Source organism: Hippoglossus hippoglossus, chromosome 15 (assembly GCF_009819705.1).
Source record: "Hippoglossus hippoglossus isolate fHipHip1 chromosome 15, fHipHip1.pri, whole genome shotgun sequence".
Taxonomy (NCBI): Eukaryota; Metazoa; Chordata; class Actinopteri; order Pleuronectiformes; family Pleuronectidae; genus Hippoglossus; species Hippoglossus hippoglossus.
In genome coordinates, this window is record NC_047165.1 from 19,463,583 (window position 1) to 19,491,550 (window position 27,968).

General features: G+C 41.4%; 1 protein-coding gene across 2 annotated transcripts; it reads left to right on the forward strand.

Moving 5' to 3' along the window:
• The first annotated feature begins 513 nt into the window (after positions 1 to 513).
• Positions 514 to 27,959, forward strand: ide (insulin-degrading enzyme). 2 transcript variants are annotated; one of them, XM_034609308.1, is made up of 25 exons: positions 514 to 661; positions 2,697 to 2,884; positions 3,629 to 3,836; positions 5,678 to 5,847; positions 6,712 to 6,834; positions 7,724 to 7,836; positions 7,945 to 8,107; positions 8,435 to 8,527; positions 8,635 to 8,726; positions 9,065 to 9,145; positions 9,587 to 9,690; positions 10,659 to 10,761; positions 10,884 to 11,006; positions 11,431 to 11,513; positions 12,387 to 12,531; positions 15,009 to 15,119; positions 15,352 to 15,472; positions 16,439 to 16,530; positions 17,451 to 17,562; positions 19,892 to 20,059; positions 20,544 to 20,816; positions 21,898 to 21,959; positions 23,970 to 24,042; positions 24,210 to 24,277; positions 25,790 to 27,959. In XM_034609308.1, the coding sequence occupies exons 1-25, from the start codon at positions 576 to 578 to the stop codon at positions 25,883 to 25,885; spliced, it is 3,051 nt and encodes a 1,016-aa protein (XP_034465199.1). In that variant the 5' UTR covers positions 514 to 575; the 3' UTR covers positions 25,886 to 27,959. The 2 variants fall into 2 exon arrangements, with proteins under 2 accessions (XP_034465199.1, XP_034465201.1); XM_034609310.1 differs by having other exon boundaries at positions 518 to 661; positions 2,700 to 2,884; positions 25,790 to 26,842.
• The last annotated feature ends 9 nt before the right edge of the window (positions 27,960 to 27,968 follow it).

Here is a 27,968-nt window from a genome sequence, read left to right on the forward strand (position 1 = left end):
TACAATGAATTCACAAACAACACAAGAGTACAAAATCCTGGTACTACATTCCTTATTTGTCTTAAAAGTGGAAAAAATTAAAAGTGAAACTAAAATCACGACATTAAGAGCACAATAAAAATAACTAAATAAGCGTTTGACAATTAAAACAAAATAAATAATATTAGTTTTAAAACGTGTTCGTCCGACTCATTACTTCATATCTCTACAGATGATTGATCATTTAGTTATTTATTCCACTGTTGGATTGGATCCAGGCTCTGACCGGACCTGACGCACTGAATGTAAAACTATAATCCACGCGCAGCCTAAACAATCGATATCAGAATCAATGACACGACGCGATTTTCCGAAAAAGCTTTCGCGATCTGCGAAATGTCAGTCAATTAAAATGTCCGTATGTGTATAGTTAAAATAATTCGTAGACTTTGTCGTGATTGTACGTATCAGTGGCTTAATTTATCGGAGAATCAATGGACCCATAGTTGGATCACGTTCCGCTCCGCGTTCGATTGGCTGGGTCTATTCTAAAATGGCGCTTGAGAGCGCAGGTTTGTTTTCCATGGGTGTAAAGTATGTTTAAGTGCATTAACAGGACAGCCCAGTGTTCGAGATACCTCCAGTCAGCAGGCACCGGTTTCTGTCTCAATCAAGGTTTTAGGTGAGTGTTGTCAGACAAAGGCCGAAACTCTTTGATTAAAAACAACAGAATTATTTTCCACGACACGCAGATGGTTAGCTAGCATCCGAGCTCACGTTAGGAACTTGGGCTGTTAAAGCCGGTTTGTTGACCGGCTAGCATCACTGGTTAGCTTTGTTAGCTAAAATGCTTTAGCGTGCGGAATACCTATATAACTGGACGAGTAATAGTTTACTTTACAACAGAGTGTGTTTGTATGTTAGCATCAAGCTAAACAAGCCAATCCCGCTGCCACCGTGACGCACGTTATCTTCCCTTTTATCTTTTTTGAGAAATGAAGCTAACGCTAGTGGGATTAATGTCGCCTGGCTAGCGAGCTACCACCGCTAATCTCCACTGTGCTCGATGAGAAGCACCAATATGCGTCCTTCTAATTCACTTTATAACAGGGAATTGAGGATTGTACGCATTTTTGGCGAAAATGTTCTACAAACCTTGTCAGACTATACTATGTTCTACATGTGAGTCGTGCCTCTAAGTAAATATACAAACTGTATAAAAAGGTTATTTAGCTGTATTTCTGAAACCGTTACTCACAAGTGCGTCGTATTTTCAGCTGTAAATAAATGACAATTGTATTCCTTTACAAAATGGGCTAATCAAACATTAAACAGCATAATCTCTCACAGTGATGTTACCGGCTGCATGTCGCCGTAAACCTCACTTCTGACCTGAAGGTAGTGTCTCCCCAACACTCAGTTGGCTTTTTATTAGGTACACCTAGTTAAAACTAATGCACTTTAATTCTGCTGTTCTATAATACGGTAAATCCTGCCTTCACGCAATGAGGGAGTCGTTTGTGGTGTTGTTAAACCGTATTTGCATAATTCACAAAGCTGTTAGTGATATTCAGTCCACACACTGATTTTTTTTTTTGGGGCACTAATAGATTTAATTAAACACTCTATTGCACAATTCATCCTCAGTGTAGTCTTTCATAATAAAGTCCTATGGTCTCCTGTAAAAGTAATTTTATGGGATGGCCTAACATGAGTATGAGTCCAAGTCCAACTTAATCTTTTATGGCAAGAAGTTCAAAGCTTAAATTATTTTTTTTATTAAATTTTTCTTTTTTTAAATAAAACCTCTAGGATTTATCTTTAATATGTAAAATCAGGTGTCTGATCTTTAAAAGATATCGCCAGCACATAAAGCTTGACGAGTGGCACCAGGTTTGTTTCGAGCAGTCTGCTGAGAGCCACTTAAACAATGGGATCAGGGAAGCAGCTGTCAGAAAACCTCAATATGAAATTGGTTATTTTTCAAAAAGCTGGAGAGGGATATAAAATGTTTCGAACAATTCAGGGCACGCAACTGCGAAGACCATGATGTGAGGCAAGATTGTGTAGTCTGATGAGACCAAAGAAGTTATTTGGTTGTAAACTGCACAGGTACATGTGGTGAGAGAGATATCATTTCCAAAGTCAAACCCAGTGGAGGCTCACACAGGTTTTGGGGGGGGTGTTTGTCTTCATTTGGCACTTGAGCTGTGCATAAAGTGTTAGGAAGAATGAATGCAGGCCAGTATCAACAGATATTCAAAGTAAAGCCCCCTGTCGTCAATCAGAAAATGGCAGAGCATCAGTCAACAAGGAAATGGTCCAGAGCACAAAGCAAAGTCAACTCAGGAACGGTTTAAAAAGAATGAAGTGAATGTTTTTTCCATGCCCTTCCCTGTCTCCTGATTTGAAGACGGACATTCTTCATGAAGTTAGGATTTTTAGTAGCAGTGCTGTGTCCAACAGCATTCATTTTAGCTGGGTGATCCTAGTAAACTGCTGAATGACTGATATACAAGATACACAGTATTTTTCTTGAAGGTTTCAGAAATATACTCAGATGTCACTTGTAATTATTTGGACCCAAAGCAGGGTGCATCTGCAGTTTCCCTCAGCTCTAATATCTGCTTTGGCCATCATGTTAGGTTTGATCACAGTAAGGACATAAAACAGGAACATGGCTATCTGCATTAATCTTTTGACTGTTTCCTCCACAGCAGGCTGGTGTCATCCTTGCCACTCAGAATGACCGACCCGGCTGTGCAGAGGGTGGTTAGAGACATAATTCGCTCTCCAGAGGACAAGCGGGTTTACAGGGCCCTGGAGTTTACCAATGGCCTGAAGGCCATGCTCATCAGTGACCCAACCACAGATAAATCCTCAGCTGCTTTGGATGTCCACATAGGTGAGGTATTGTCTTGCCAGCCAGTGGCTTTCGTCCCCATGGGGACCTGTATTACACCGTTTTAGGGCATAGAAGTGGAATACAATGTGACTATTTTGCCCCATAGGCTATTGTGATCATCCACTTTATATACAAATTCCTTCAAAGAAATTTACTTAACAGATAATCACATGTACAGAGTAACACCAATGCTGCTCATATTCTTTTCTGTGCTTTGACCTCTGCTGCCCATTGTTCCTGTTGCTCTGAATGACCATGTAAACAAATTATCACCTACCTGGTGTCTCATTTAGAGTTAAAACAACTAACTTGCGAAAGCTATGTTATGATTTAACATGTAACTCTCCTCAGATTCAGCCATAGTAGGTTGAAAGGAGCGAGTGATGATTCAATTCTTAACACTTAAAGCTAAAATGTGTTTGTGGACAGAAGTTTCATAGTTGAAGAGGTACTGATAATGAGGCCAGAGTATGCCAGGTATTTTGACTAGTACATCTTTCAGAGTAGTAACTTGCATACACTTAATTATTTAAGTCTCATGTTTAAGAATACAAAGATTGCTGAAATGACACTTATAACCACTATTGTTGTACACCCTGAATCTTTTTCTGCTCTTTGCTTTCTTCCCCACTCTGGCTGACCAACTCGTCAATCTCTGACACGTATCTGTTAACATTAATGAGCAAATAGATGTAGCGTGATTGATTTAAATTTTTTTTGTGACCATTTCTCTTGAATTCACAGGTTCATTATCGGACCCAGGGAATATCTCGGGCCTGGCACACTTCTGTGAGCACATGCTGTTCCTGGGAACAGAGAAGTATCCCAAGGAGAATGAATACAGCCAGTTCCTCAGCGAGCATGCAGGCAGCTCCAATGCCTTTACTAGTGGAGAGCATACCAACTATTACTTTGATGTGTCCCATGAGCACCTGCAAGGCGCACTAGATAGGTACGTTCCTGTTATTTTAATGGGATTGATTTTTCGTGGTCCTTCCTTTTTAAATGTAAGCCTTAATTAGCAAACCTGAAAGTAACTTCTAGACAGCTGATCAGTCTCACTCCACTTGCATAGAGGAGGCCTTTGTTCAATTAAAGTACATGACATCAGTTTGTTCAAGTCCGGCTTGGGGAACCTGTCAAGGGCCATTTCAATTTTTATAATATCGTCCGAGGTCTATACTAAATAATTGAACTTACATCACACTAACCTCTCTGATGAGATGACTGGAACTGCTCTTTTACGAGGGGTTTGATTTCAGATGATAGTGGTGATGAGACCAGAGAGAGTTTTACTTTGTCTGGTTTTATCAACTCTGTCCACTCTACTCAAAGTCTTACAAAACTATTTTTTTCCTCTGCCAAGACAGTTATGTTTTCAGCCCTGTGTGTGTTTGCTCTTGGTTTGTATGTTTTTAAGCAAGATTACACAAAAACTACTGAAAGGATTTCCACAAAACTGAGTTTGGGTTAGGCAACAAAACTATTTGGTTAGCTTGCCTTTCTGCCAGAAGAGTTTGACCTGTGCTACATGTGCGTTCAGTTCACCCTGACCAAGAGTTTTTTACGTGTCTGGGTTCCCCTTTTTTGTATTTATAAATTTCGTTATGGGCCGGTTTAAACTCTTTCAGGGAGCACACATGGCTCTGATGCAGGATGTCCCACACACCCGTTCTAAGTGGTTGTATCAGTATACGATTCTTCCCATGGGAGCCCTGGTGTTAATTCAAGAGCGCTGCCAGGTCATTGTCTGTCTGTCTTTGGTTACCAGACCCAGTTTCATTATGCTAAATTTTGTAACCATCAGCACTAGTTCCTACCCCCCGCCAACTAGAAAACTCAGGCACAGGGTGAGACTGATGTCCCCGGCCTTGCTGGGGGGGCTCTGCTCACGTGTCAGCTGTGGTAAGAGGACAGTCAGGTGGTGTCAGAATTGAACCTATAGGGATAAGCTTACCTACTTATAAATGAATGATAGTCTAGCAAGCACCTGTGTCTGTAGCACAGACTAATTGTTCCTCTGTGCCAGTGAATTGTGAAGGCCATCTGGATGCTAGTGTGGTGGGAAAGAACAGTACAGAGTGTGCTGAAATATTGATGATTGTCCCTCTTTGAAAATAGAAGAGCAATATGTCTGAAAGAATAATTTGTGTCATCTACTGGTTGAATTATTTTAACCATACCTACTATTATAATCACAGTGACTCTAGACATTTAATACTTTAAAATAAAAAGGCCTCTGGATTTTTAGACCCGTTATGTTAGTCTTAAGAGTTTTTGAGGATGCAACCCCAACCCGATACTAATATCAAACACCTAAAGTATAGTTCACGTTTCAGAACAACATTCATGATGTGATTGTTATGTGAGGACTCTTAACAGATTTAAGCATCCAGCTGTGACGGGTACATTTTAGTTCAATCGAACAAGGATTTTAGTCCGGACTTTGAACAATATGCCATCTGTTGCTTTCTGTGGTGTGGCTTTAAAAACATTCAAATTGTCTGTGTTCGTATCACTTATAATTTACATGGCAGTTGCTCACACTTAATGTTCATGCAAATGTTTTTACATCTTTTTCTGTTTCTTAAAATTGTACTGTGCGCACGCACACACACACACATGTATACACAGATGACCTTCATTTATCCCTGAATAGCATTAGGCTACAAATTGCACATCTTTTATTGTTGAAAGTTACAAAGCCCTGGCTCTTTCATTGCAAATGTAAATGGTGATTCTACATACTGTAATGTGTTATGTTGAATTAGTTGTCATTTTTAATCTGTGTAGGTTTGCCCAGTTCTTCCTGTGTCCACTGTTTGATGAGAGCTGTAAGGACAGAGAGGTGAATGCTGTGGACTCGGAGCACGAGAAGAACCTAATGAATGATGCCTGGAGGCTGTTTCAGCTGGAGAAGGCCACTGGCAACCCTAACCACCCCTTCAGTAAATTTGGAACAGGTAGAAACTCCATTACCACCATTGCTCGTTACATTAATCACTATTGCGGTATAGTAAGTCATCATGTCTGCCTGTGTCAGTCTCTCTCTGTGGCAACACACCGAACACAATTGAGAACGATAAGTATTTAAACACTAATAAAATACTAAAGCGGTGTAATATATATATATATATATATGGAAGTCCTATTAATACCTGAGATTAATCTGCATTTCCCACCAAATTCATTAATTATGGCGGTAATGGGTGTGCACGTGCACACGCATGAAGGTCACTCTCACATGTAACAGATTCTGAGTGACAGGCTAAACGGTTAAAGATTATGTCTCACGTGACAAAGAACTGCATCACACTTTATTTGAATATGCAAAAAAACAAGGACATGATTTTCTAAAGCTATATGGGCAATACATTTATTGATCAGTAAAATGTTCAGTTGACATTGAACTGTTGCAGGAAAGCTTCTCGTATCATGAAGGGAGCTAACTATATATAACTGAATAGCCGGATTAGAGTAGCATTGGCGCGGAGCAGCTCCATGCTCAAAATAGCCACCTGATGGCAGTCTTGAATTATATCGTCTTTATTCCAGTTGAAAATAGAGGAGGAACAGACAGGCGCTCCTAACTGACCAACATAATCTTCTCCAGATTGATTCCTATTCATGGTCTCAAAAAGTTTCAACCAATGGCACTTGGCTTTCCTCAGAGGTACAAAATTTGTAATTGAACTATGAAGAATAATGCAGTTGCAAAGTTTCAAAGATAGATTATTACATTTGTTCTTTGTCATGAAGTAGTGGCATTTAAAAATCAAAACAAAACATATACTAACACTTTGATATATCCCTTATTTCTCCTACAGGTAACAAGTTGACCCTTGAGACCAGACCATCTAAAGAAGGGATCGACATCCGTCAGGAGCTCCTGCAGTTTCACTCCACGTATTACTCCTCTAACCTCATGGGATTGTGTGTGTTAGGGAGAGGTAAGAGTTCATGACTCATAAGTAACATTTAAATTTAGCAAAAACATCACTTGGCTTTAACGGCACTCAAGACAGCAAAGGGAAACAAACAATACATGTCAAATATGACTTGGTGCGTTGGGCAAGAACCATAGAATTTTACATTTTTTTTAATTAAAAGTTTAAAACTCTTGAAGCCATTTTGGTTGTTTATTCTTGGTATCATTACCAAAAACAAATGAGACAATCGTTATGACAAAGAAGCTTCTACTTAATTCTGGTTGTATAATTTCTTAAAGGTTTGTCCATATGCTCTATACCCTACAGCTTATCGTACTGCATCTTTACCGCCTGTTTAGCTTTGCTGAACATTTTGGGATGATATATTAATTTCCTCATCTCTCTCTCCTCCCTCTAGCCTTTCACGCTTTGTACTCGTAGTAATCCCTTATCATCGTGAAAACCTCTGCTTCCTTTGTGGTAGAAGTACAACACCCTCTTCCTGTTAAGACATTTACAAACACTACTGATGTAACATAGCCTAAAAGAAAGGTTAACAGCTGAAATGTTTCACAAATAAGGGTTTCAATAGCTTTCTAATTACACCATTAAATATGATCAGCCTATGTAAGGATGCATCAATCAATATCATCAATTTTATTTTCTTATCAGCTTCTGTGCATCATTTATTGTTAAAAATAAATTGCAGTGAAACTGATGTGAGCTTCCTGGAAATGATTAATAATGATGAAACGGCTTTAGTAGATTTTTATTTAAGTAGACTAGTGCATTCAAAGTCAAATCTTCTGTTAAACTGGATCATCTTTGCACTCATAACCTACTTATTGTATTTTAACTTAATCTAAGATAAATGTAAAATTAAGTTTTTGTCCTTCTTGGTTACCTACAGAATCATTAGATGATTTGACCTCCATGGTGGTGAAGCTGTTTGGAGAAGTGGAAAACAAGAACGTGCCTGTGCCAGAATTCCCCGAGCATCCCTTCCAGGAAGAACACCTCAGAGTGAGTTGCTTAACTTATCCCCCCAGGATTTATTCAACTTTATACCACAGAAGTTATGATGTAATTTCCCAAGCAACTTGATTTAATGTTCTTTGTGTTCTGTCATAGCAATTCTACAATGTGGTGCCTATCAAAGACATCCGGAACCTTTATGTGACCTTCCCCATCCCGGACCTACAGAAGTACTACAAGTCTAACCCTGGACATTATCTAGGACATCTGATTGGCCATGAAGGACCTGGAAGTTTGTTGTCTGAGCTCAAATCTAAAGGTAAGATGTTAGGTAAAGCCGCCAGATAGTGACAGACATGTTTGGAGCATTTAGGGATTGTGATAGGTAGAAAGTTATCTATTTAAAATGAAGAATAGAAAATGGAATTAAAAACAAAAATGAGAAAATGACGTAATAAGATAAAGTCATTACCCACCAAAGCAGACTTTTCTAATTCAGAATCCAGAAAATTTTTAGATATTGAAAATATACTATCAAGCTTATGAAGAGATTTTAATTTTCACCATATAATGAAAAGAATCTACTCATGAATTAATGAAAATAATTATCATGCAAATTGTGATCAATTTGATTTATGATTTTTAGGCTGGGTGAACACGCTTGTCGGAGGGCAAAAAGAAGGAGCCAGAGGATTCATGTTCTTTATCATCAATGTGGACTTGACTGAAGAGGGCCTTTGTAAGTAACACACCTGACTCTACATGTTTGTAAATGTTTTCTTGCACATGGTTGTGATTAATGCCGCTATGCGTTGGTAAAGAACATTAATCTGTGTGTTGATGCAGTGCACGTTGAGGACATCATCTTCCACATGTTCCAATACGTCCAGAAGCTGCGTACGGAGGGGCCTCAGGAGTGGGTGTTTGATGAGTGCAAGGTAATGAATGTTCTCTACCCAGCGACAACATTTCAGGTGGAGGGGCACGGCAAACTTGACCCACTTAGTTCTGGTTAGTGGAGACACTAATAAAGCAGCAGAGACGCTGACAGCTGAGATTGATGGATTCAAACCTGTCAGTTACATTCATCATCTTCTCTGCCGTGTCACTCTATGCCATATCAAATGAAGCTGCATCGAATACATTTTCTATACTGCAGTGTAAAATCTTTCTGTGCAGTTCTTTCCGTTGAGAATCTGCTTAGACATTTATGTCGTGTATAACCGTGTCGTGACTTTGCCTGTTTCAGCCTCCATATCTGTCTCTTTCTCTGTAGGATTTAAACAAAGTGGCCTTCAGGTTCAAGGACAAGGAGCGACCCCGAGGTTACACTTCCAAAGTGGCTGGTTTACTACATGTAGGTCCCCTCTCCATCTGTAAACCCTGTTTCCATGGCAACACAATGCAGCTCATTGCGTCTGTACCTGCTGTCGTCATTAGGCTGCGTGCTCCTCATGTTGACTACATTGAGAGAATGACGATTTTGCAGAGTCACAGTCAGAATTAGTCTAAGCTTTTATTTAAATTTTTTATTTCACAGTTTCTGCAGATTGTCTCATCAAGGCTCATTTCCTATTTTTACCAACGAATTTTCTTTCACCGTCAGTTGCAAAATTTAATGAAACCTATAACTAAAATGATAGATTGATTCTCACCTCCAGTGGCAGTTGAATCATTAGAATATTTTAGACTTAAAGAAAGTAAGAATTGATTTCTCTGTCGTTGCCTCAAATTTGTTACTATTTATCTCCTCACCTCTAGCTATACAGTGCTATCAACTGTCGGCTCTGTGTTTCAGTACTACCCCCTTGAAGAGGTTCTAGCAGCAGAGTACCTTTTGGAGGATTTCAGACCAGATCTGATCCAGATGGTGCTGGATAAGCTGAGACCAGAACATGTCAGGTCAGTTTGAGAACATCAGTCTCTGGTCATGTTCAGAACCACTGAGGGACTCTCTGTCAATATATAAGAATACAATGTATTTTTGTTTCTTTCTTTCTTTCTTTCTTTCTTTGTTTCTTTCTTTCTTTCTTTTTATATATATATATTACTGTGCAGCTTCTAGCTCTCAATGATGTCTCCAGCACAAGATGGCTGATATATTTTGGCTTCATTTTTTGTAGTGGGAGCAAGTACAGACACGTCATCCATCTTTGTGTACAGTCATTGCACAGATCACAACCCACACAGAGGAAGAGTGACGTCCTTTTCTGTAGCTGTTGGCTGCGATATCAAGCTTTTAAAATGTATTTATAGATGTAGCCTTTAACTGTATATCATTTTATGGGATGTCATGCAAAGTGCAGATGTGTGACGAGTCTATTCTTTAATGCTCACCATGGAGGAGATTGCATGCACTCAGTGACTGACACTGATAGTTTGCATGCCAGTCTCTTCCTTTGCTGAAGTGGCTGTTTAACCTTGGGGATTCACCAGCGCTGCTTAAAATTCATTAGATTCCCTTCAGTGCCAGTTTCTCTCAGGCAGCTGGAAGTGAAGTTATAGCAAGTTTGATTGCATCATCACGCTTGCATTGAGTCATCAGTTTGTTTAATAAGTAGTTATCTACTGTTGCTATTTTGTTATTGTATAAATGTTTTAGGTACCAGTGAAGCACAAACTCCAAATTCAGCACACTGAGGGCTCCAGTCGTAAATATAGGAATTCTAAACGTGGCTCGTCAGTTTGAGGCAAACGTGTGTTAGTGGATCTTCACTTCCTCAAACATGATTCAAAAAGAACACTAATAGCAAACCACTTTCATCTCATACTCTGGAGTTGTGGCATACAAACAGTATCTAATAGGCTCGGTAAGAGATGTATTTGTGTCATGAAATGTGACATGGTTTCCTTTCTTTTTTATTTTCCAGGGTTGCAGTGGTGTCAAAGTCTTTTGAAGGTCAAACAGACAAGACAGAAGAATGGTATGGCACACAGTACAAACAGGAGGCCATCACTGAAGAGACCATCAAGGTGATCAATGAAGTCATTGTGGAGAAAATACCTGGAGTCTGTTCTTCTGATTTGGTGTGGGTGTATGACTGCTGTGTAAGTCCTGGGAGACGCTGCTTGCTCAATGTTTCCCTGTCTTTCAGAAATGGGAAAATGCGGACCTCAACGGCAAGTTCAAATTACCCATGAAAAATGAGTTCATCCCAACCAACTTCGAGATCTACCCTCTTGAGAAAGACTCTCCATCAGTACCCACTTTAATCAAGGCAAGAATTTTCAAAGCTGCTCTCATCAAAGTATTGTCACTTTCATTACCTTAAGACAAAGTCTCTGCTGCACTGATATAGTTACAAATCTCTTACACTTTCATATGGTAATAATATTTTTGCCTTGTGATCAAGTAAAACTGTTGTTTTCAATAGTTTTACTTGAAGAACAGCACACATATTCCATTTTGTGAAAGAAAGACAAGATAAGAGCTGCTGTCTTTTTCTATTATTACTCACATACCATATTTGTAATCTGTTAATATCAAAGTAACATGATGTCCACAGTCTGATTGTGATGTTTAGCTGAAGTGAGCTTTTGCTGGCATCTCCATGGACCCCCGTGCAAATGACTATCTTTTTACAGAGTGAATGTTAAATGAATCTAAAAATGATAACTGCCTGCGTGTGGTCTTTCTTTCAGGACACTGCCATGAGCAAGGTGTGGTTCAAACAGGATGACAAATTCTTCCTACCCAAGGCTTGTCTGAACTTTGAGTTCTTCAGGTGAGTGATAACTATGAACCTGTGTAACTCACCTGGCACCAAGTTCTATGTCCATGCAAATCACGTTTAGTTTGGTAATACTAAACATTTTCCAACCTTTTTAAGTAATGAGCCCCAAAAAACCTCACTGTTCACAAAACTATCAACACGTGTGTAGGTGCTTGGGTTAAAAAGTCTCACAAATAGAAACAAAATTTGATTGCTTTAAAGGAGCTGAAGGAAGTGTTGGTTTTATGTTATCAGCAGTTGAACTTTATAACTCCAGTAGCATATTAAATAAGACCACATCTGCAAAGATCCAGCCTCTTAGATCAAGACAGGAACAGGAAAGTAGGAGTAAAGCAAATATTCAGACAATCTCAAAGTTACTCAGTTACACTTAGTTAATGCAGGTATAAATGCTAATATCACTACAGGATTTCCCTCTAGAAGATGAATAGTTTTGCACCAACTGTTCAATTTTCATATAATTAACTTGGAGCTCCCTAACACAATCTTACTTTGGAGGTTTCCTCCACTGTTCATATGTCTGTATTTCGGCAAACGATTACAACTGAAATTCTGCCAAACCCTTCTGGGTGGGACTCTAGCTACACAGTATTAGTCCATTAGACTGTAATTAGTGGGTTTATACCTGTCTGTTTACCCCATATCTGTAATTAGTTGCCAAAACAAATCTTCAAAGCATTGTGCAAACTGTACTAACATACTGTAGCATTACACCCTAAAGAACTGCAGCTAATTGTTTGTTCATTTGAAAACTCATGTACTGTACTTGTGTTATCTTCAGCTCTTACCATGAGAGAATGAAGAGACTAGTATCTCTATGCTCTGTTTCTGTGCTTTGTTTAACCACTGCCGTTTCCTCTACAGCCCGTTTGCATATGTGGACCCATTGCATTGTAACATGGCATATTTATACCTGGAGCTCCTCAAGGACTCCCTCAACGAGTATGCATATGCAGCCGAGCTAGCTGGTTTGAACTATGACCTCCAAAATACCGTCTATGGGATGTATGTAAGTATTCAGAAAGGCCTTCCCAGTGCCCACACACCGCATCCCAGACCTAACGTCCCCTACTCTCATCACCTCAGACTGAGCTGCTGTGGCTCAGCCAGGCCACAGGTCATTTGAAGCCATTTACCTGGTCAGATTGGAAGGTTTCTCTTCACAATCAGATGAATGGAAATACAGTTTCAGAAAACCACTTATTCGTATTATCAAAGTCATTGTCAATTTGAGACATGTGGTAACTCCCACCTATGTAGCTTAAGAAAAATGCAAATAATTTACAAAGCCTTCTGACCTAGACCTGGTTGGTCTCAATGAAGGCTCTGTTCAGTCTCCATCTTGTTTTTCATTCCTCATTATTCCCATCTCACCCATCTTCCATGAAACCCTCGACAACTGAGGAGGTGTTTATTCTCTCACATTTTCGGGTTATTAGAGGTAATTGCATACTTGCAGTTGCCACCAGGCAGTATTTAAATATGGTGATTTATTTTGTAATTGGGTGTGCGAGTCATCTCTAGAGGAGTTTGTGCCTGTCAGGACAGACAGCTGGTCACAAGGCTGCATATACATACTCTTATTATCATTCTTCTTATACTTGTTTTTTTTTTTTTCCTCTGGTTGGCAACCCCTCATTCCCAACATTTTATCTGTTCTTTTTTCCCTCCCATTAGTCGCTACCTATACACAGATCCCCTGCACTGCAACATGACCTACTTGTTACTCAGGTTACTGAAGGATGATTTAAAAGAGTATACATATGCAGCCCGCCTGGCCGGGCTGGTGTATGGCGTAGCCTCAGGGATGAATGCCATCCTCGTAAGTAAGCTGTTTGAATTTTGGAGGGAAGTGGGGCACCAGTGAATGGTTCGTTCTGCGGCTGCTACAAAGTGGAACTGGCTTGGTGGTCTGCGCTCTATTTGAACATGTGAAGTGCTGTGTGTCGTTTGTGCAACCTGAGAGATTTACTGGAATCTGTGCTTGCTGCTGTGTTCTCTCCAACTTATTATTTTACTGTAGGATAGATAATGCAGCCCTCTGGAAATGTCATAGGCTCTTACATTTGCATTCACCCAAAGGGATTTAATATATTTTTTATTACCTTGACAACTCAAATTAATTGTCAGAAGACTTTCATTTCTAACATGAGCCTTTATGAAATTAATTTATTTGAGATTATTTGAAGTACTGGCTTTTTATTTTATAGCCTTAAAAATAATAAACATTTTATACAGACTGTCAGTATACACTGAACTCTAGTGGGTTCAGCTGATATTACGGATTCACTTCCGAAATTCGTTCAGGGTAATGTGTTCAGGTCACAAAGGATAAAGTCAAATGATGCAGATGCAGATATTTTCAGTAACATTTCTGCTGATGCAAGTGCAGAAAAGACGATGGAAGTGAATCTGTATCCAGGAGGTTCGGTGGACATAGTTAGCAGCGATGCTTACGTAGGTTTATGAGTACAGCTTTGTGCCTGTGTGTCAGGGATTTAGTGTTGCATAGCAAAGTAGCAACCTACTCACGAATGACTGATTTGCGGTGGTGGTGCTTTTGTTTTTTCTAACTTCTAACTAACACTCTTTTGTTATATGACCCAGTAACCTGCATTTTTTTTTTTAGCTACTTCTCCCAGTAAATTCTCTGATTGTGTTGTGCCCTTCCGCACTGTTCTTCAACACACTGTAGCTGTGTGATTGTGTGTGGCTGATTTGAGTCAGCAGTATCGGTGTAGCTGGCTGACCTCTCTTCAAGGTTAATGAGGTTAGGAGAGATTACTTTTAACAGGTGTCACCTCGGGGACTTAGCGAGGAATGGGGTGAGTCTGAGAGGGAGCATTGCCATGTAGCTGCAGGTTTTTGCTGAATCATGGAAGGGCCATAAGGTTTGAATTACATTGCAAAGTGGAGGCTTTAAATAACCTTCACTGTTCTCAATTTTTAAGATATACATTTGCATAGGAAAACAACATCATCATCTACTACTTAGGCATGTTCTGTCTTCCTGAGAGATGACAGTGAAATATGTTACCAGAGATGATGAAGTGATCCTTCCTAATATAAATCAATCTTCTTATACAGATATTTAATCATTCTGTGACATTTTATGGTTGTTAATGCACAAACACGCCATAATATACAATAAGTATGTTAAAGACTTTCACACATTGAATTGAAGTGGAATGTCTGTATTTATTAACCGTACTGGTGCTTTATTGGGGCTTTACCTTCACCTTCTTTAAATATGAACTGTAGTGAAGTTGACTCATTGAAAGCTGGGGAGAGATGGGATTTTCTCGACAATCATTTGTTCTGCCAGAAATCAGAGCACTTACCCACACATTATAAATGGATCCCTCAAAACTTAAAATAAACAAATAAAGCTCCAGTTTGCTCTGTCACACACTGATCACTTTATCTAGCATCATCTTATCTCTGTTTGATAACGTACCGTGTGTCCTCTGTCAATGTCTGCTGCAGCTGTCTGTTAAAGGTTACAGTGACAAACAGCACATCCTACTGAAGAAGATCATTGAGAAAATGGCCACCTTCGAGATAGACGAGAGGCGCTTTGACATCATCAAAGAAGCGGTAAGGTCTGACTGCAACGCCATCATCATCGAAGTTTTTGATGACTCATGGTTGAGGGAAAAATCTCTTTCAACAGTTCACTGAACATCTTTTGAATTTGTATTTTTCCTTCCAACACAAGAGCAGTGATGTAGCATTAGAAGTACTTTTGACTCTTTCAGTCCCTGATGTTAAACTGTCTTGACCGTCTCTCTCTCTCTCTCTCTCTCTCTCTCTCTCTCTCTCCCTGCAGTACATGAGGTCTTTGAATAACTTCAGAGCCGAGCAGCCTCACCAGCACGCCATGTACTACCTCCGCCTACTAATGACTGAGGTTGCTTGGACCAAAGATGAGCTCAGAGAGGCTCTGGATGGTGAGACACTGTTCTTAATCTCTCTCTTTCTCTCTTTACTTTCATCTTTAAATCCCAGTCCTTATTCCTTCTATCTCATTTTTCACTTTGTGCTCATTAGCACCTTTTCTACTATGGGCCAAACTGAAATTTGCATAGTTAATCCCTTTAGTGAGGATTGAACTGAACAAATGAAGATTGGCCTATATAGCTGGTTAGTAGAATGAGTTTATTAGTGAATAGGTAGTAAGAAGGAGTGAGGATAAAGTTTGAGGTGTTAGGTGTACAGTCTTTCACTCCTCCTCCTCCTCCTCCTCCTCCTCCTTCTTTGAATCCTCATTTGAATGCTGAGGCTGATTTCCAGCAGATGCCTCCCTGGCTGCAGTCCTTCCTCTTTGCAGTGCCAGTGTGAAACCTGAAGGGAGGATTATGTTTTTACAACAGAGCTTACACACCCTATCCCTGGATTCACACAAGACTCTATTAACCTGCAGGGTCAAGGCCTGAAGCCTCAGCAACACGGCCTCCAATTACCACAGCTTGTTCTCTTGTCAGTGTCCGCACACACACACGTCCTCTGTCTGGGATCTTTGAAACAGTTTCTCTTGCTTTTGTGTGTTGGTGCTGCTATGGACAAACAATAAATTCTATAAATCGAGTGTCTGTGTGTGTGTATCCGTGTTGTAGCTCATCCTTGTGAATGTAGGTCAGACATTACTTGACTTCAGATTGGCCAGCCCACATTGAGACGGACTGGATTTTCGTGCATTTGTGTAACTAAATGCTTTGGGTGTGTGTTGTTCCAGGTTTGCATGACAATCTATCACGTGACCCTGTTTATGTCTGTGACAGAGATGCTGTACAGTGAAATTGCCAAACAGCATTTATTCACCTTTTTATTTACTGATTCAGTGTTTATAGCAGCTTGTGAAATCGCTCTTTGATTAATTGCTGTTTGTGTGTGTGTGTGTGTGATCTGTTTTCCAGATGTAACGCTCCCACGCCTCAAGGCCTTCATACCTCAGCTCTTGTCACGGCTACATATTGAAACCCTTCTCCATGGCAACATCACCAAGGAGGTTTGTCTGGAGTTACCTTTTTAGCGGCAGCTGAGGGAACTTGAATTTTGTCACACTTTTTCTGTCTGTTTTTCTATCTAAAGCTCGGTAGAAGTTCGTTGAAGCAGCATGACAATGTATTTTTATTATTTTTTTAAAAGTCCAGTCAGAGCTCAGACCTGAAGTCATTTAAGATGCTGTGGAAAGAGTTCAGAGCCGTTTACATCACATATCTTCAAAATATGACTCGGCTGAAGTAGTTCTGTAGGATAATTGGCTTCAAACACCTGATAAACAGCTCTGAGCCACAGGTGCTTTCGATTTTGCTCAGGAAAAGCCCCATAACTTGCTATGCTAAAAAGTTGAATACTTTTCAGTGTCCACACTGAGGTCTGGGATTAACCCAACTAAGCAGTGCCTTGTTTTTAGAAATGTACAATGCTGTGGTCTCGTTCAAACAGATTTGTTTCATGCTCTGAGCACAGCAAATATAATTACATTCACTGCCTTTGTGTTATGGTACCTGTAGAAGCCTCAGTAGACGATGGATCACAATTCCTGCTAATGAAACAAACCATCTGCTTAGAAAGTTAATGAAGGGGGAACATATCCAGTGAATATCAATCTAACCTCACTGAACATTAGGTGTTGGTAGAGCACAGTGTAATGCCCACATGTACCATCAATTTGCTTTACAAGGGGGAAAGGTTCAATGTCAAGCAAACTTAATTCTGGTCATGTAGAGCTCAGAGATTATTGCAACCTGTCGGTGAATGCTGGAAGCAATTAAGGATAATGTACATAGTAAATCTAACTAAAATAGGAGCCAGCTTAAGGGAAACCGTGCACAGTAATTCAATTGTAAAACTTTTTTTGTACGATTTATCTTGAAAATACTGTTTGAGTTTTTGTGGGCTGAAGTGTATTTTCTATCTCCCCAGTCTGCTCTTGGCATGATGCAAATGTTGGAGGACAAGCTCATTGAGCACGCTCACACGAAGCCCCTCCTCCCGAGCCAACTGATTCGCTACAGAGAGTTGCAGGTTCCAGACGGTAGGTACTCCTCCACGCTCCACACGCCACTCTTATTCATCAGCAGCCAGTCATGCCTGTCTCCATGGCGACTACGCAGAAGGGTTCTTACCCAGTGCCCCTGCCCTCGTCATCTGTGACGCCTTCTTGTGTTTGTTAAGACTTGATTAAATTCAATACCCCTCTTTCCCCCCAGAGGAACGTAACTGAGTAGAAATGAACGTCATTGGGCAAAGTACGTACACAGCCTCCTCTCCGCAGTACAGAGATGACCGCAGACATGCAAAGCCAAGCACCTGTGCGGCCTGTCTGATTACATTAGGAAACTTGAGTGATGTGGAGAGGAAAACCAGAGCTGTGCAGGGCCACCCGGAGACATCCTGTGTTTCACCGAGGGATTTTCCAGGTTTGGCTCCAGGCTGCCAGTCAGACACAGAGCAGGGGTACAAGAGAAGGACGTAAAGGATGTAAACACAAAATTGGCTTAAGAAATGACTGACTGGCTGGTTGTCCAAAAAACACATTACTCTCAGAGCTGAAAGCTTTGGAGCAGAAAGTTCAAATAAACCTGTAGGCGTTTATACAGGGATCTCTGTGAGAGCACAACGTGATCTTAAATTAATCATTTGACTTTTTAATACAAGGACTAACGGCCAATCTGGCTGAGTGTGCAGCATCTGATGGCTGCATCGCTGATTTACCTTAGCAAAGACTCAACAACCTGGCATATCTTTTTAAATGGTCAGACAATGAATGATTGGGTACTTGACACAGTTCGTGCTACAGTGTGCCTCTTATTGTTGCAGTAGGGTTTCATGGTTGTTGTTGATGCCACACTGACAGTGTGACACTTTGCTTTTGTGCTTTGATTAATCAAAGTTGTCATCTATTCCTTATTATGTTTTCTAAGTGAACTTAAGTACGAAGTTGGTAGAAGAATGCGAGGGGAGTTTTTAAAGTCTGTGCACACACGACGCTTCCTGAGTGCAGAGCCGCAGTGCTCAGTCAGCATGTGCATAAAGCTACCTGCATTACCCAGCCTTAACTTCTCTTTCATTCAAAGTGAGCTTGATCACACTGGACTCAAACAAACTGAAGCAGAGCGTAAAATAAGCTGGTTTTCCCCATGGATGAATGGAGGGCTCCTCAGCAAGCATATTTCAAGTACAGATAAAAGGCTGGAGGAGGCCAATTTGGAGCCACTCAGCAAAAAAAGCACAATGTTGGTATTCAGCAGAACATCTCCGCCTTTCTGGAGAGTGTCACCACTGTCCTCCGTCTGAACCTTTACTGTTTTACACTCAATCAGTGCCTCAAGCAAAGGGCCCAGGCATGGCTGGCTGTGTATCTACAACAGAAACAGCTCATCACTTGTGCAAGGTATTTTACTCAGACTTAATGATTTAGTTATTTTCGACTCTCGATTTGGCAAAGGGGAATGGATTGTATCGATGTGTGTATCTGAGCTGGTGAAATACATTTGCATTCTTATCTCAGATGATGGATCACTGTGGATTTTGGTTTCTACTTGAGCTCACCGACTGCATTACATGTTAAGTGTAGTTGTCAACATATTGCACCAGGGTGCAGTCATGTTTGAAAGAGTTCTTTGAACATTTACAGGCTTTATAATCTAAATTAAATCTACACACACAAAGCAGAAATAAATTAAAGTGCTTATGTTATCTTATTCTGTCTTCCATTACCTCCTCCATTATCTGGTTTATGTTAAACTGAGCGGCACAAGAGAGGGGAGGGTTTTTTAAATTATGAATGCATTTAGATTTAAATGACTTGAAACTTTTCTTAACTACCTCAGTGACTGTGTCAAATGCACATAGACATAAAAAATGCATGGATACTCTTTCAGTTGTGTTACTTTCTTTAGTCTTGAGACAATTATTAAAAAGTGAGCTGTGTTTTTCATAAGATGAGAATATCAGGATAACAGTTGATGCTCCCATGAACAAATTTTACCTCCCAGGAAAGGGGGCACTGGCCTTTCTTCTGACAGAGACACCGCACATGTACCGGCACTGAAAGGTCACCTGACAGGTCATGTTACTGAGTCAGATTAGATGGTGCCTGTGCCCGAAACGTTACCTTCAGCATCAACTGGTGTGCGGACATTCTTGTCTTTTGATTTTCGTAACTTCTGTCCAGCACCCAGTGTTCATCAAGTTTCGATGTGCTGTTTTTTTTTTTTCTATACTTTGTGAATGTTTGGTGCCCACCTCAGGAGCCCTGCTTTTTTTTTTCTGCTTCAGTAATTCGTTTCTAAGTGAATGTGTTTGCATTTTATGATTGATGATACTGAAAGAGACGACACCCTTTCTTCTGTTCCTCTCAGGTGGCTGGTACGTTTATCAGCAGAGGAACGAGGTGCACAACAATTGTGGCATTGAGATTTACTACCAGACAGACATGCAGTCGACCCACGACAACATGCAGCTGGAGCTGTTCTGTCAGATCATCTCCGAGCCCTGCTTCAACACACTGAGAACCAAAGAACAGCTGGGTGAGCCAGAAATATCATGTCCAACATTTCGTTTATAGCATTTTCCAACCTGCATTTCAAGTCGCGCAGATACAAGAAAAACTGCTTGGACTAAGTGAATTTGGGCATTTTTCTTAGAAGATGATTTTAATCTGCATTTAGAAATCAGATACAGCTCTACATAGAACAGGGACTGTGTAAGTGAAGTTTCTAAAGTGCTGATGATTGGATGAGTGGATTGTGGCTCAGAACCACATTTCCTTGGCAGCTGTTCTATAATAATAGTCGCAGACCTAATGTGATTATCAAGATAAATAGAAATAAGTGAGGTCCACACTTCTTCCTGTAAAATGCTTTAATCTAAACACGTATAAGGTTCATGTCTGTTAGTGGTTGTGAAATCCATAGTTTGGAACAAAACGACCTTTTGAGCAGTTTTCTTTGCACAAACCAAATCGTCTTCCTGCTGAGCTTTTACATATCTTCTTTGTCTCCACCCCCACAGGATACATCGTGTTCAGTGGGCCCCGGCGGGCGAACGGCGTTCAAGGGCTGCGCTTTATCATCCAGTCGGAGAAAGCGCCCCATTACCTAGAGAGCCGCGTGGAGGCTTTCCTCTGCACCATGGAGAAGGCTGTGGAGGAGATGAACGATGAAGCCTTCCAGAAACACATCCAGGCCCTGGCCATCCGCCGCCTGGACAAGCCCAAGAAACTGTCCGCTGAGTGCGCCAAGTACTGGGGCGAGATCATCTCTCAGCAGTATAATTTTGACAGAGGTGAGGTCCTCGTCATGTCTCTGCTCACTGTAGCTGTGTATGGTTCAGGCCAAACGCACCATTTTTCAAAAACCCTCTCCGGATCTACCAGCTGTTCTGAAGCGCTTGTGTTGCATACAAAGCCAGACGTACTGTAAGTTCTGTGGTTCTCAGTATTTCGGTCAGTCCCAGAGGTGAGCCCGATGTTGCTTAGAGCTGTGCAAATTTGCATCGATTTAAAGCCCGTAATAATCTGCTGCCGTAGCACACCTCTCTGTTGCAGCGCTCTCCTGAGTGCAGTAATGGATTGTAATGGGCCTGAATCACGAGTAATCTGCCTAAAGCCCTGAGTGATGGCAACACTGAAAGGCTGCCAAGGGAGTGGTGGTGATTACTGATACTAGGAGCGGCGGCGGCGGAGGAGGGGCGGCTGGCGCTCAACGCCAAGGGCACAGAAAAACATACAGCACACATCACTCAGGGGCAACAGACGTTTATTAGATTTTTTTATTTAGAGACGGAGTCTTCTCTGTGAATTTCCTTCCTTGTGCAGCTCAGAACTCGGAGACAATATAACAAATAAAGTCAAACAATAAACTAAATATATAATGAAAAATTAACTTGACAACCTCCTGATATCAGAGCTTTTCATAAGCAACTGAATCTGAACAGCAATTTGAAGTGAGTGTTTTAGTCACATTATTTTGCAGCAATAACAGCTTTGACCTAAAATAGAACTGCTTTTACTTTTAAGAACTTGAATGTTGAATGTTAAAATAGCAGTTTGACTAGGATTTATTTGTCTATATATCCATTTTATTAATGTTATTTGTCCACTTATTTCCTACCTTATCTGTTATTAATTTACTTAAACCTTGTCACCATGTGCTGTTATGCAACGAAGGGTGGGATGGGATTATAGAAGGGCCTTGGTTGATTGAATCTTATGACACAACAACAACAAACAGTACTCATTTAAAATGAACACATTATGTGTTAAAATAGACCTCATGTGGAGTCCAGGCTGTTTCCTCTGGTTGAGCAGTGACGTGTCTAGAACTGATTTATGTTGACACTTTATGTTTCCCTTGTCGTGTTGCAGATAACATTGAAGTGGCGTATCTGAAGACTTTGACAAAAGAAAACATCATGGAGTTCTACAGAGTAAGTAGTTCAACCCTCTGTCACATGATGGATCTTCCTTTGAAGACACGTCCCTGTCCTCTACTTGTCTTCACACTCAGTCCCCTCCTGAACTTGTGTACTGGGTATTGTACTCAGACTTAATGATTTTCAAATTTTCGACTCACTCAATGTTGCAAACAGGAATGGGTTCTATCGATGTGTGTATCTGTTGCATGAATGTTGCTCTTATGCGCAACAGATTCCGAGTGACAGGTACACAGATTAACGAGTGAAAGACAAGTTCTCATGTGAGTCTTGACTGTCCAGTGAACACGTGGAGAATTGTGCTGCAGGTAGAGCTTCATGCTGCTTTACACTGGAATAAAACATCAAGTTAGAATTTGGTTCATTTGGAAACTGTGACCTCGGTGGCGGTATGTACAGACCACTGTTCTAATTTTAGAATCATTTTTACCAAAAAAAAAATCGTATATACCAACACCAGCATGTCAGGGGCAGCTCAGACTCTTCAGAGACTTGATGATTAAGGTGTTAGCTGAGAATCAGTCTATTTTAAACCTGTTAAATATCATTAATCCTTATTCTCACTTGTTGTGACGAGTTGACAGTAAAAACCTGAAACAACACACAAATCTGAGTTTGAGAGTTTTAGCTTATTTAAAATGGAAATACCAACATTAATTTGAAGGGAATGCAGATAAATGGCTCCCTGGGTGCAGTTGTTCCCCAGAGCGCCACCATTTTATTTGAGCCTTAAATTATGATGCTCGTTTGACCTAAATCGTGGGACCTTGTGGGCGTGGTTAACACTGTACCGACTGCAGAGGTGCTATTAGGAGGCAGCTACATGAATTACAACAATAACCCAACGTTTAATGACGTGATCATGAAATGTTTCACAGGTCTATCAATCCTTCCACACACTGATGAGACGCTTTATTTAACCCTCTGATCAGTTTCTTTATAACAGAGAAACAGAGATCGAAGTATCAGTTGTTACAAAGTGTTTCTGTAGCTTCTTTTCAGATGAAACTGATATTGGACCCATTTGTCCAGTCATGCTTTACCTCCCTGCTGCACATGATCAGCGTTGTATTGATCAGCTGTACTGTCTGAATGCTATCTCTCATATCACTGTTACACAGCACTGACTGCATGATGGGTACATTTCTGATAACAGCAGTATTGGTCTAGTGTGTGTGTGTCCCCAGGCACACATCGTTTTACTGGACTCAGTCTGCCCCCCCAGCTTTCATCTCCCTCCCTGGTTCTATTCATAGCCGTGGAGGTGACACTGACACGGGGCGCTCACAGCGTATCAGCCCCCATAATGACAGCCTGCCTGTTTCAAGGAGGATAAAGGGCCAAAGACGTGCGGCCGCTGAAAGAATTGGCATTATCTCAGCCCCGCAGAAACCATTCCAGGCCCCATGCAGAATAAACCTAATGCATTTCTAATGTCATATCGGCTGCAATCACTTTTTCCCTCAGTTTTTTGGTCAGCAGAGCCGACGCTGTGTGACTGCAGATGAGCCAAATCGTCACTCTAATATAATCCTACATCCAGAGACAGTGATGAGGCCCGACTGCGGAGCTGAATCTCCACGGGACTGTCACAACTCATCCCAGACTGGGGGAGAAAAACACGGCCATGTTGGCCACACTTTACCAGAGTTTTGAACACACGGGTTCAGGCAGCGACTAACACCGCTTTTACACCAAAATTAGTGGGTATACGCCAGTTTATTAAACACAGGTCAACATGTTAAAAAGGAAATCGACTCCTATCCCATTGCCAGCAGAGGAGTAAGCCTATTTTTTTTCCTTTCTGGTGCGTCATGTTCAACGTCACAAACACTTTCACCTCCTGGTCTTGCCAGTAGAAAAGGGGCTTTAGTCTTTAACGAATGACTTCAACTCAGATGTGTGGTTCTAGTAATGATGCAGTCGTCATAAAAGCGAAGCCGTTCCAATGTTTTCCCGTCTCCTGCCACTCATCAACTCACCCGTCTGTCTGTGTCTCTGCAGGAACGACTGACTGTCGAAGCCCCGAAGAGACACAAGGTGTCTGTGCACGTCCTGTCCAGAGAGATGGACTCCTGTGAGTGTCTGTAGACGTGTTGGTCACATTGGCTTCAGGCAGCGTCAGGTTTACCTTTACGTCACCCTTACTGTGTGTGTGTGTGTGTGTGTGTGTGTGTGTGTGTGTGTGTGTGTGTGTGTGTGTGTGTGTGTGTGTGTGTGTGTGTGTGTGTGTGTGTTCACCAGGTCCCGTTGTGGGAGAGTTCCCGGCTCAGAATGATGTCAACCTTGCTCCTGCTCCTTCTCTGCCACAGGTAACAGTCATGTTCTGTGTTTGTGCTCCGTCAAGCCTTCCTAACTAATGTGACACGACATCAGTGAACTGCACACAGCGCGTCCAGGTTTATTAAACACTAACTGCTTTGTACAAGAGGAAAGAAACTAGATCCTTTAAAGAGCTAGTCCTGCTGCGTGTGGACAGAAGTTTGTGTAGAGATATAATGTGATAATGCCAGTCATCGTACAAAGACCCTGTGTTTTTAGCAATAGTCTATTTGTCAAATCACCTGAAAAGACCTAAACTAACGATGTATGGATTCCATTAACACTTATAACCTGTGTATCTAACCCTGATTTATCCTGTGTATCGTATTCCTCTGTCCATTTGTCAGTTCCTTCATGAAGTCTCACTGTGATACTGAGTGACATGTTTCATCATTACCATGAACTCACTATTTATTTAGACTCAGTCCCACATCCACACCCTGAACAGCATTAGATCACACGATATGTTTAAATGTGCAGGTAAATGTTTCTGAACTGCACCACGTCCTCCTGTTTGAGTAAAGTTAGTTAAAATCCAAGTTTTTTTTAAAATATTAAAATCTATATTTACTGTACGACCTGAAGGTTTATGTCGTCAAGAGCAACCGGCTGCTCTCAGGGATGTTTTCACACTGTAAAGTATGAACCAAGCTTCATGTCTTAGTTGTTAAATGTGATCCAGATAGTTTTGGTTTCACATTGTAGTTTCAGGTGCGAACAAAAGACTTTGGTACGACATATGTTTGTCCTGTGGTCATCACCTTCCGGAGCTGTGTCTACCTACACTTGACACTGATTGGTTCGTAGAGCGACATGCTCTGACTTCGGCGTATTGTCAGTTGGGCGTGTAACAGTCTGGAAACAGGAAAATGAATGAACCATTTCATGTGGTTAATTTCATTGCCACTATAGTATAACTATGGTGTCACTACTAGCATCACCAACTAAAGGTATAATACTCGAGACTAGCACAATATATAATCAGAGGTGAAGACCCCAGGCAATCCTGCACGCTGCTTCTTTTTCTTCACTATCCACAAAGTGTTTTCACTCTGCAAGCGAACAGAGCCGTTGTTTAATTTGTTGCAGCTTCTGACCACCTGTGCTGGTCGGACTATATTCTGCTTCGTTGATCCGAGGCACGTTTCACACCCGTCACTTTGGCTGGGACGAAACTGAAAAGTCTAAAGGTCTGAACCAAAGTAGGCAGCTGTGAACGCGTCTTATTCTTTAAACTGGTCCCGTGTCTCTGGTCAGTTCTGCAGAAGAGAAACTGCGTCTAAACTCAGAAAACTTCCACTTTTAGAAGAAGTGATTGATGCTGAGTGGAAAAAGAAACCAAACAACAATGTCTGCAGCTGCTGTAACAGACTGAAGCAAACTCACTGGTCCTCCCAAGTTAGAAAGTACTCATCGTAGTTGCCATAGAAACAATGTGCATACAGCTCTTAGAGTGAAGTGTGGAGGCGTGTCAGTCTGACCTGCTGTTTGTTTGTTCACAGCCCACGTTGGTTGAGAACATGACGGAGTTCAAGAGGAGCCTCCCTCTGTTCCCGCTCGTCAAACCTCACATCAACTTCATGGCTGCTAAGCTGTGAGCGAGGCCTGCAGGTGGACACGCAGACGGGGCGGCGGCGGGGAGGGAGCCTGCTCTGTTCATCACACCCCCGCTCCTTCCCATCAGGAAGACTTTAATCTGACTGAGCCTGCATGAGTGTGTGTGTGTGTGTGTGTGTGTGTGTGTGTGTGTGTGTTTGGCTGGGTGCATGTGAGTGCGTGTGTGTGTGTGTGTGTTTGGCTGGGTGCATGTGAGTGCGTGTGTGTGGCAGGCCGGAACCACTACAAGAAAAACAAACGCTTGTATTTGAATCACAAATAGCCGTGGTCGTCGACGTAGCTGCGATTAGAATTCACGCCAGACTCACCACACGTTCAAGCCTCTGAAAGGAGCCACAACACTCACGCGCATCACGACACTGTGTAGGTTGTCGTAGAGGAAATAGAAACAAGCTAAAAAAAAAGACGAGGGGCCAGATCCCTTTTTTTAAAGAATGTGTACTGCAGAAGCTTCACACTAGGAGGTGTTTTTATTTGAATAATAATTTGAGACGTGCTGCTTTGAGAATGGATAGCGGTGGTATTGTGATTATGTGCAGGTGGACGACAGTAGCTCCATGAAGGTCTTTTCTCTTTTTATGTTTGCCATGTAACCCTCGGAGGCTCCAGGTCACTCCTGGAAAAACGTTATCTCAAAAGACGCACTCGGTTGAATGGAACATTTTGTTCAACCCGAAGAATGTTTGCCTTATAATTCTGCTTTTAATTCTTATATTTGACATTTCTTTGTTTGGAAACTGGTAAAATGTTGGGAACCTTTGAGGAGCTGTTTTTAATTTCACAGAGAATCATACCTGTAAAAAAATAGTTTTTATTTTGTATTGCATTTTCCAGTAGTGTGTTATCCAGACATCTCAGGGTACCTCCATGCTGTTTGTTTTTCTTTCTCATTGAATTTTATTAGTGAAGAATTAAAATATAAAACACTTTTATCAGTCTGTCATCTACGTTCGTGCTTTTGTTCACTTCACTAAAGCTGCTCTCAGACGTGCACTGAACCCTGCGGACGTTCTCCGTAAGAACCGATGTGAGAACGCAGCAGGAGATCCTCCACAGGATTCACGAGCGAGAGGGGTGTTGATGACATTTGTAACAAGCGTCAGACACAAAACTGAAGGAAAACAAATATCTCAGGATGAAAAGTGGAGCCACAGATGAAGGGCGGAGACCCGGTGTCTGTGCTGTAAAAGAAAAACACGTGAGATCCGCAGCAGAATGATTATCTGCCTGCTTGACCACCCCTCACCTCAACACCCTGGAGATGTCTTGTTGACATTCTCCTCAGCTTATGTCTGAAAACAGCTTAAATGTGATCAAATCCTGATTAGTTATTGTTTTGTAAAGTTAAAAGCTGCTGCAGAAATGAAGTGCACTATTATTACTTTTTTCATTTTCTCCTCCATTCTGTTTTGCTCTGGGGGAAATGATTCTCACACTGTCTGCAGGTGAGACTTTGTGCAGCTTGTGCCTTTCCGGGGGGGGGGGCATCACTCACTGTCTGTGGCTGCACTGAGCTGCTCCTGGTCTGATCCAGAGCAGAGTCCTGGACCATCTGTCATCCCACACCCACCCACCCAATATTGCTGGACTGTGTCCTGGCTCTTAACATAGATTAATACAAAATAAAAAAAGGAAAGCAGCAGCTCGCCTTCTTCTCTGAAAAGAAACGTGTTGATGTCTACAGGGAGTAGGAGAAAAGCTCTGGTGTGAATATATGCACTTCTCTCTCTCTCAAAGCAATAAACCTTGATGATGTTGGACAGTGTGAGGCAGAGTGAGACGTGGCCGCAGCTCGATGGAGACGACTGTCCGCTCTGAGCGGTCGGCGTTGTGTGCACAGCGATGTCAGTGGCGTGTTCTCAGGTGCTAACCAGCTCTGCCGTGTAGAAGACACAAGCTGCCGACTAACGGCCCCCAAAAGAAAAAAGTTCCCTCCCTGGTGAACCTGCTCTCAGGTCTGGTTCATGGCTCACACAGTCAGAGATTTATGAGGGTGGAACGTTTTACCTTCATGTTTATGCTGTTAAGCTTCTTCAGTATTTTACTACATCACATCAAAACATT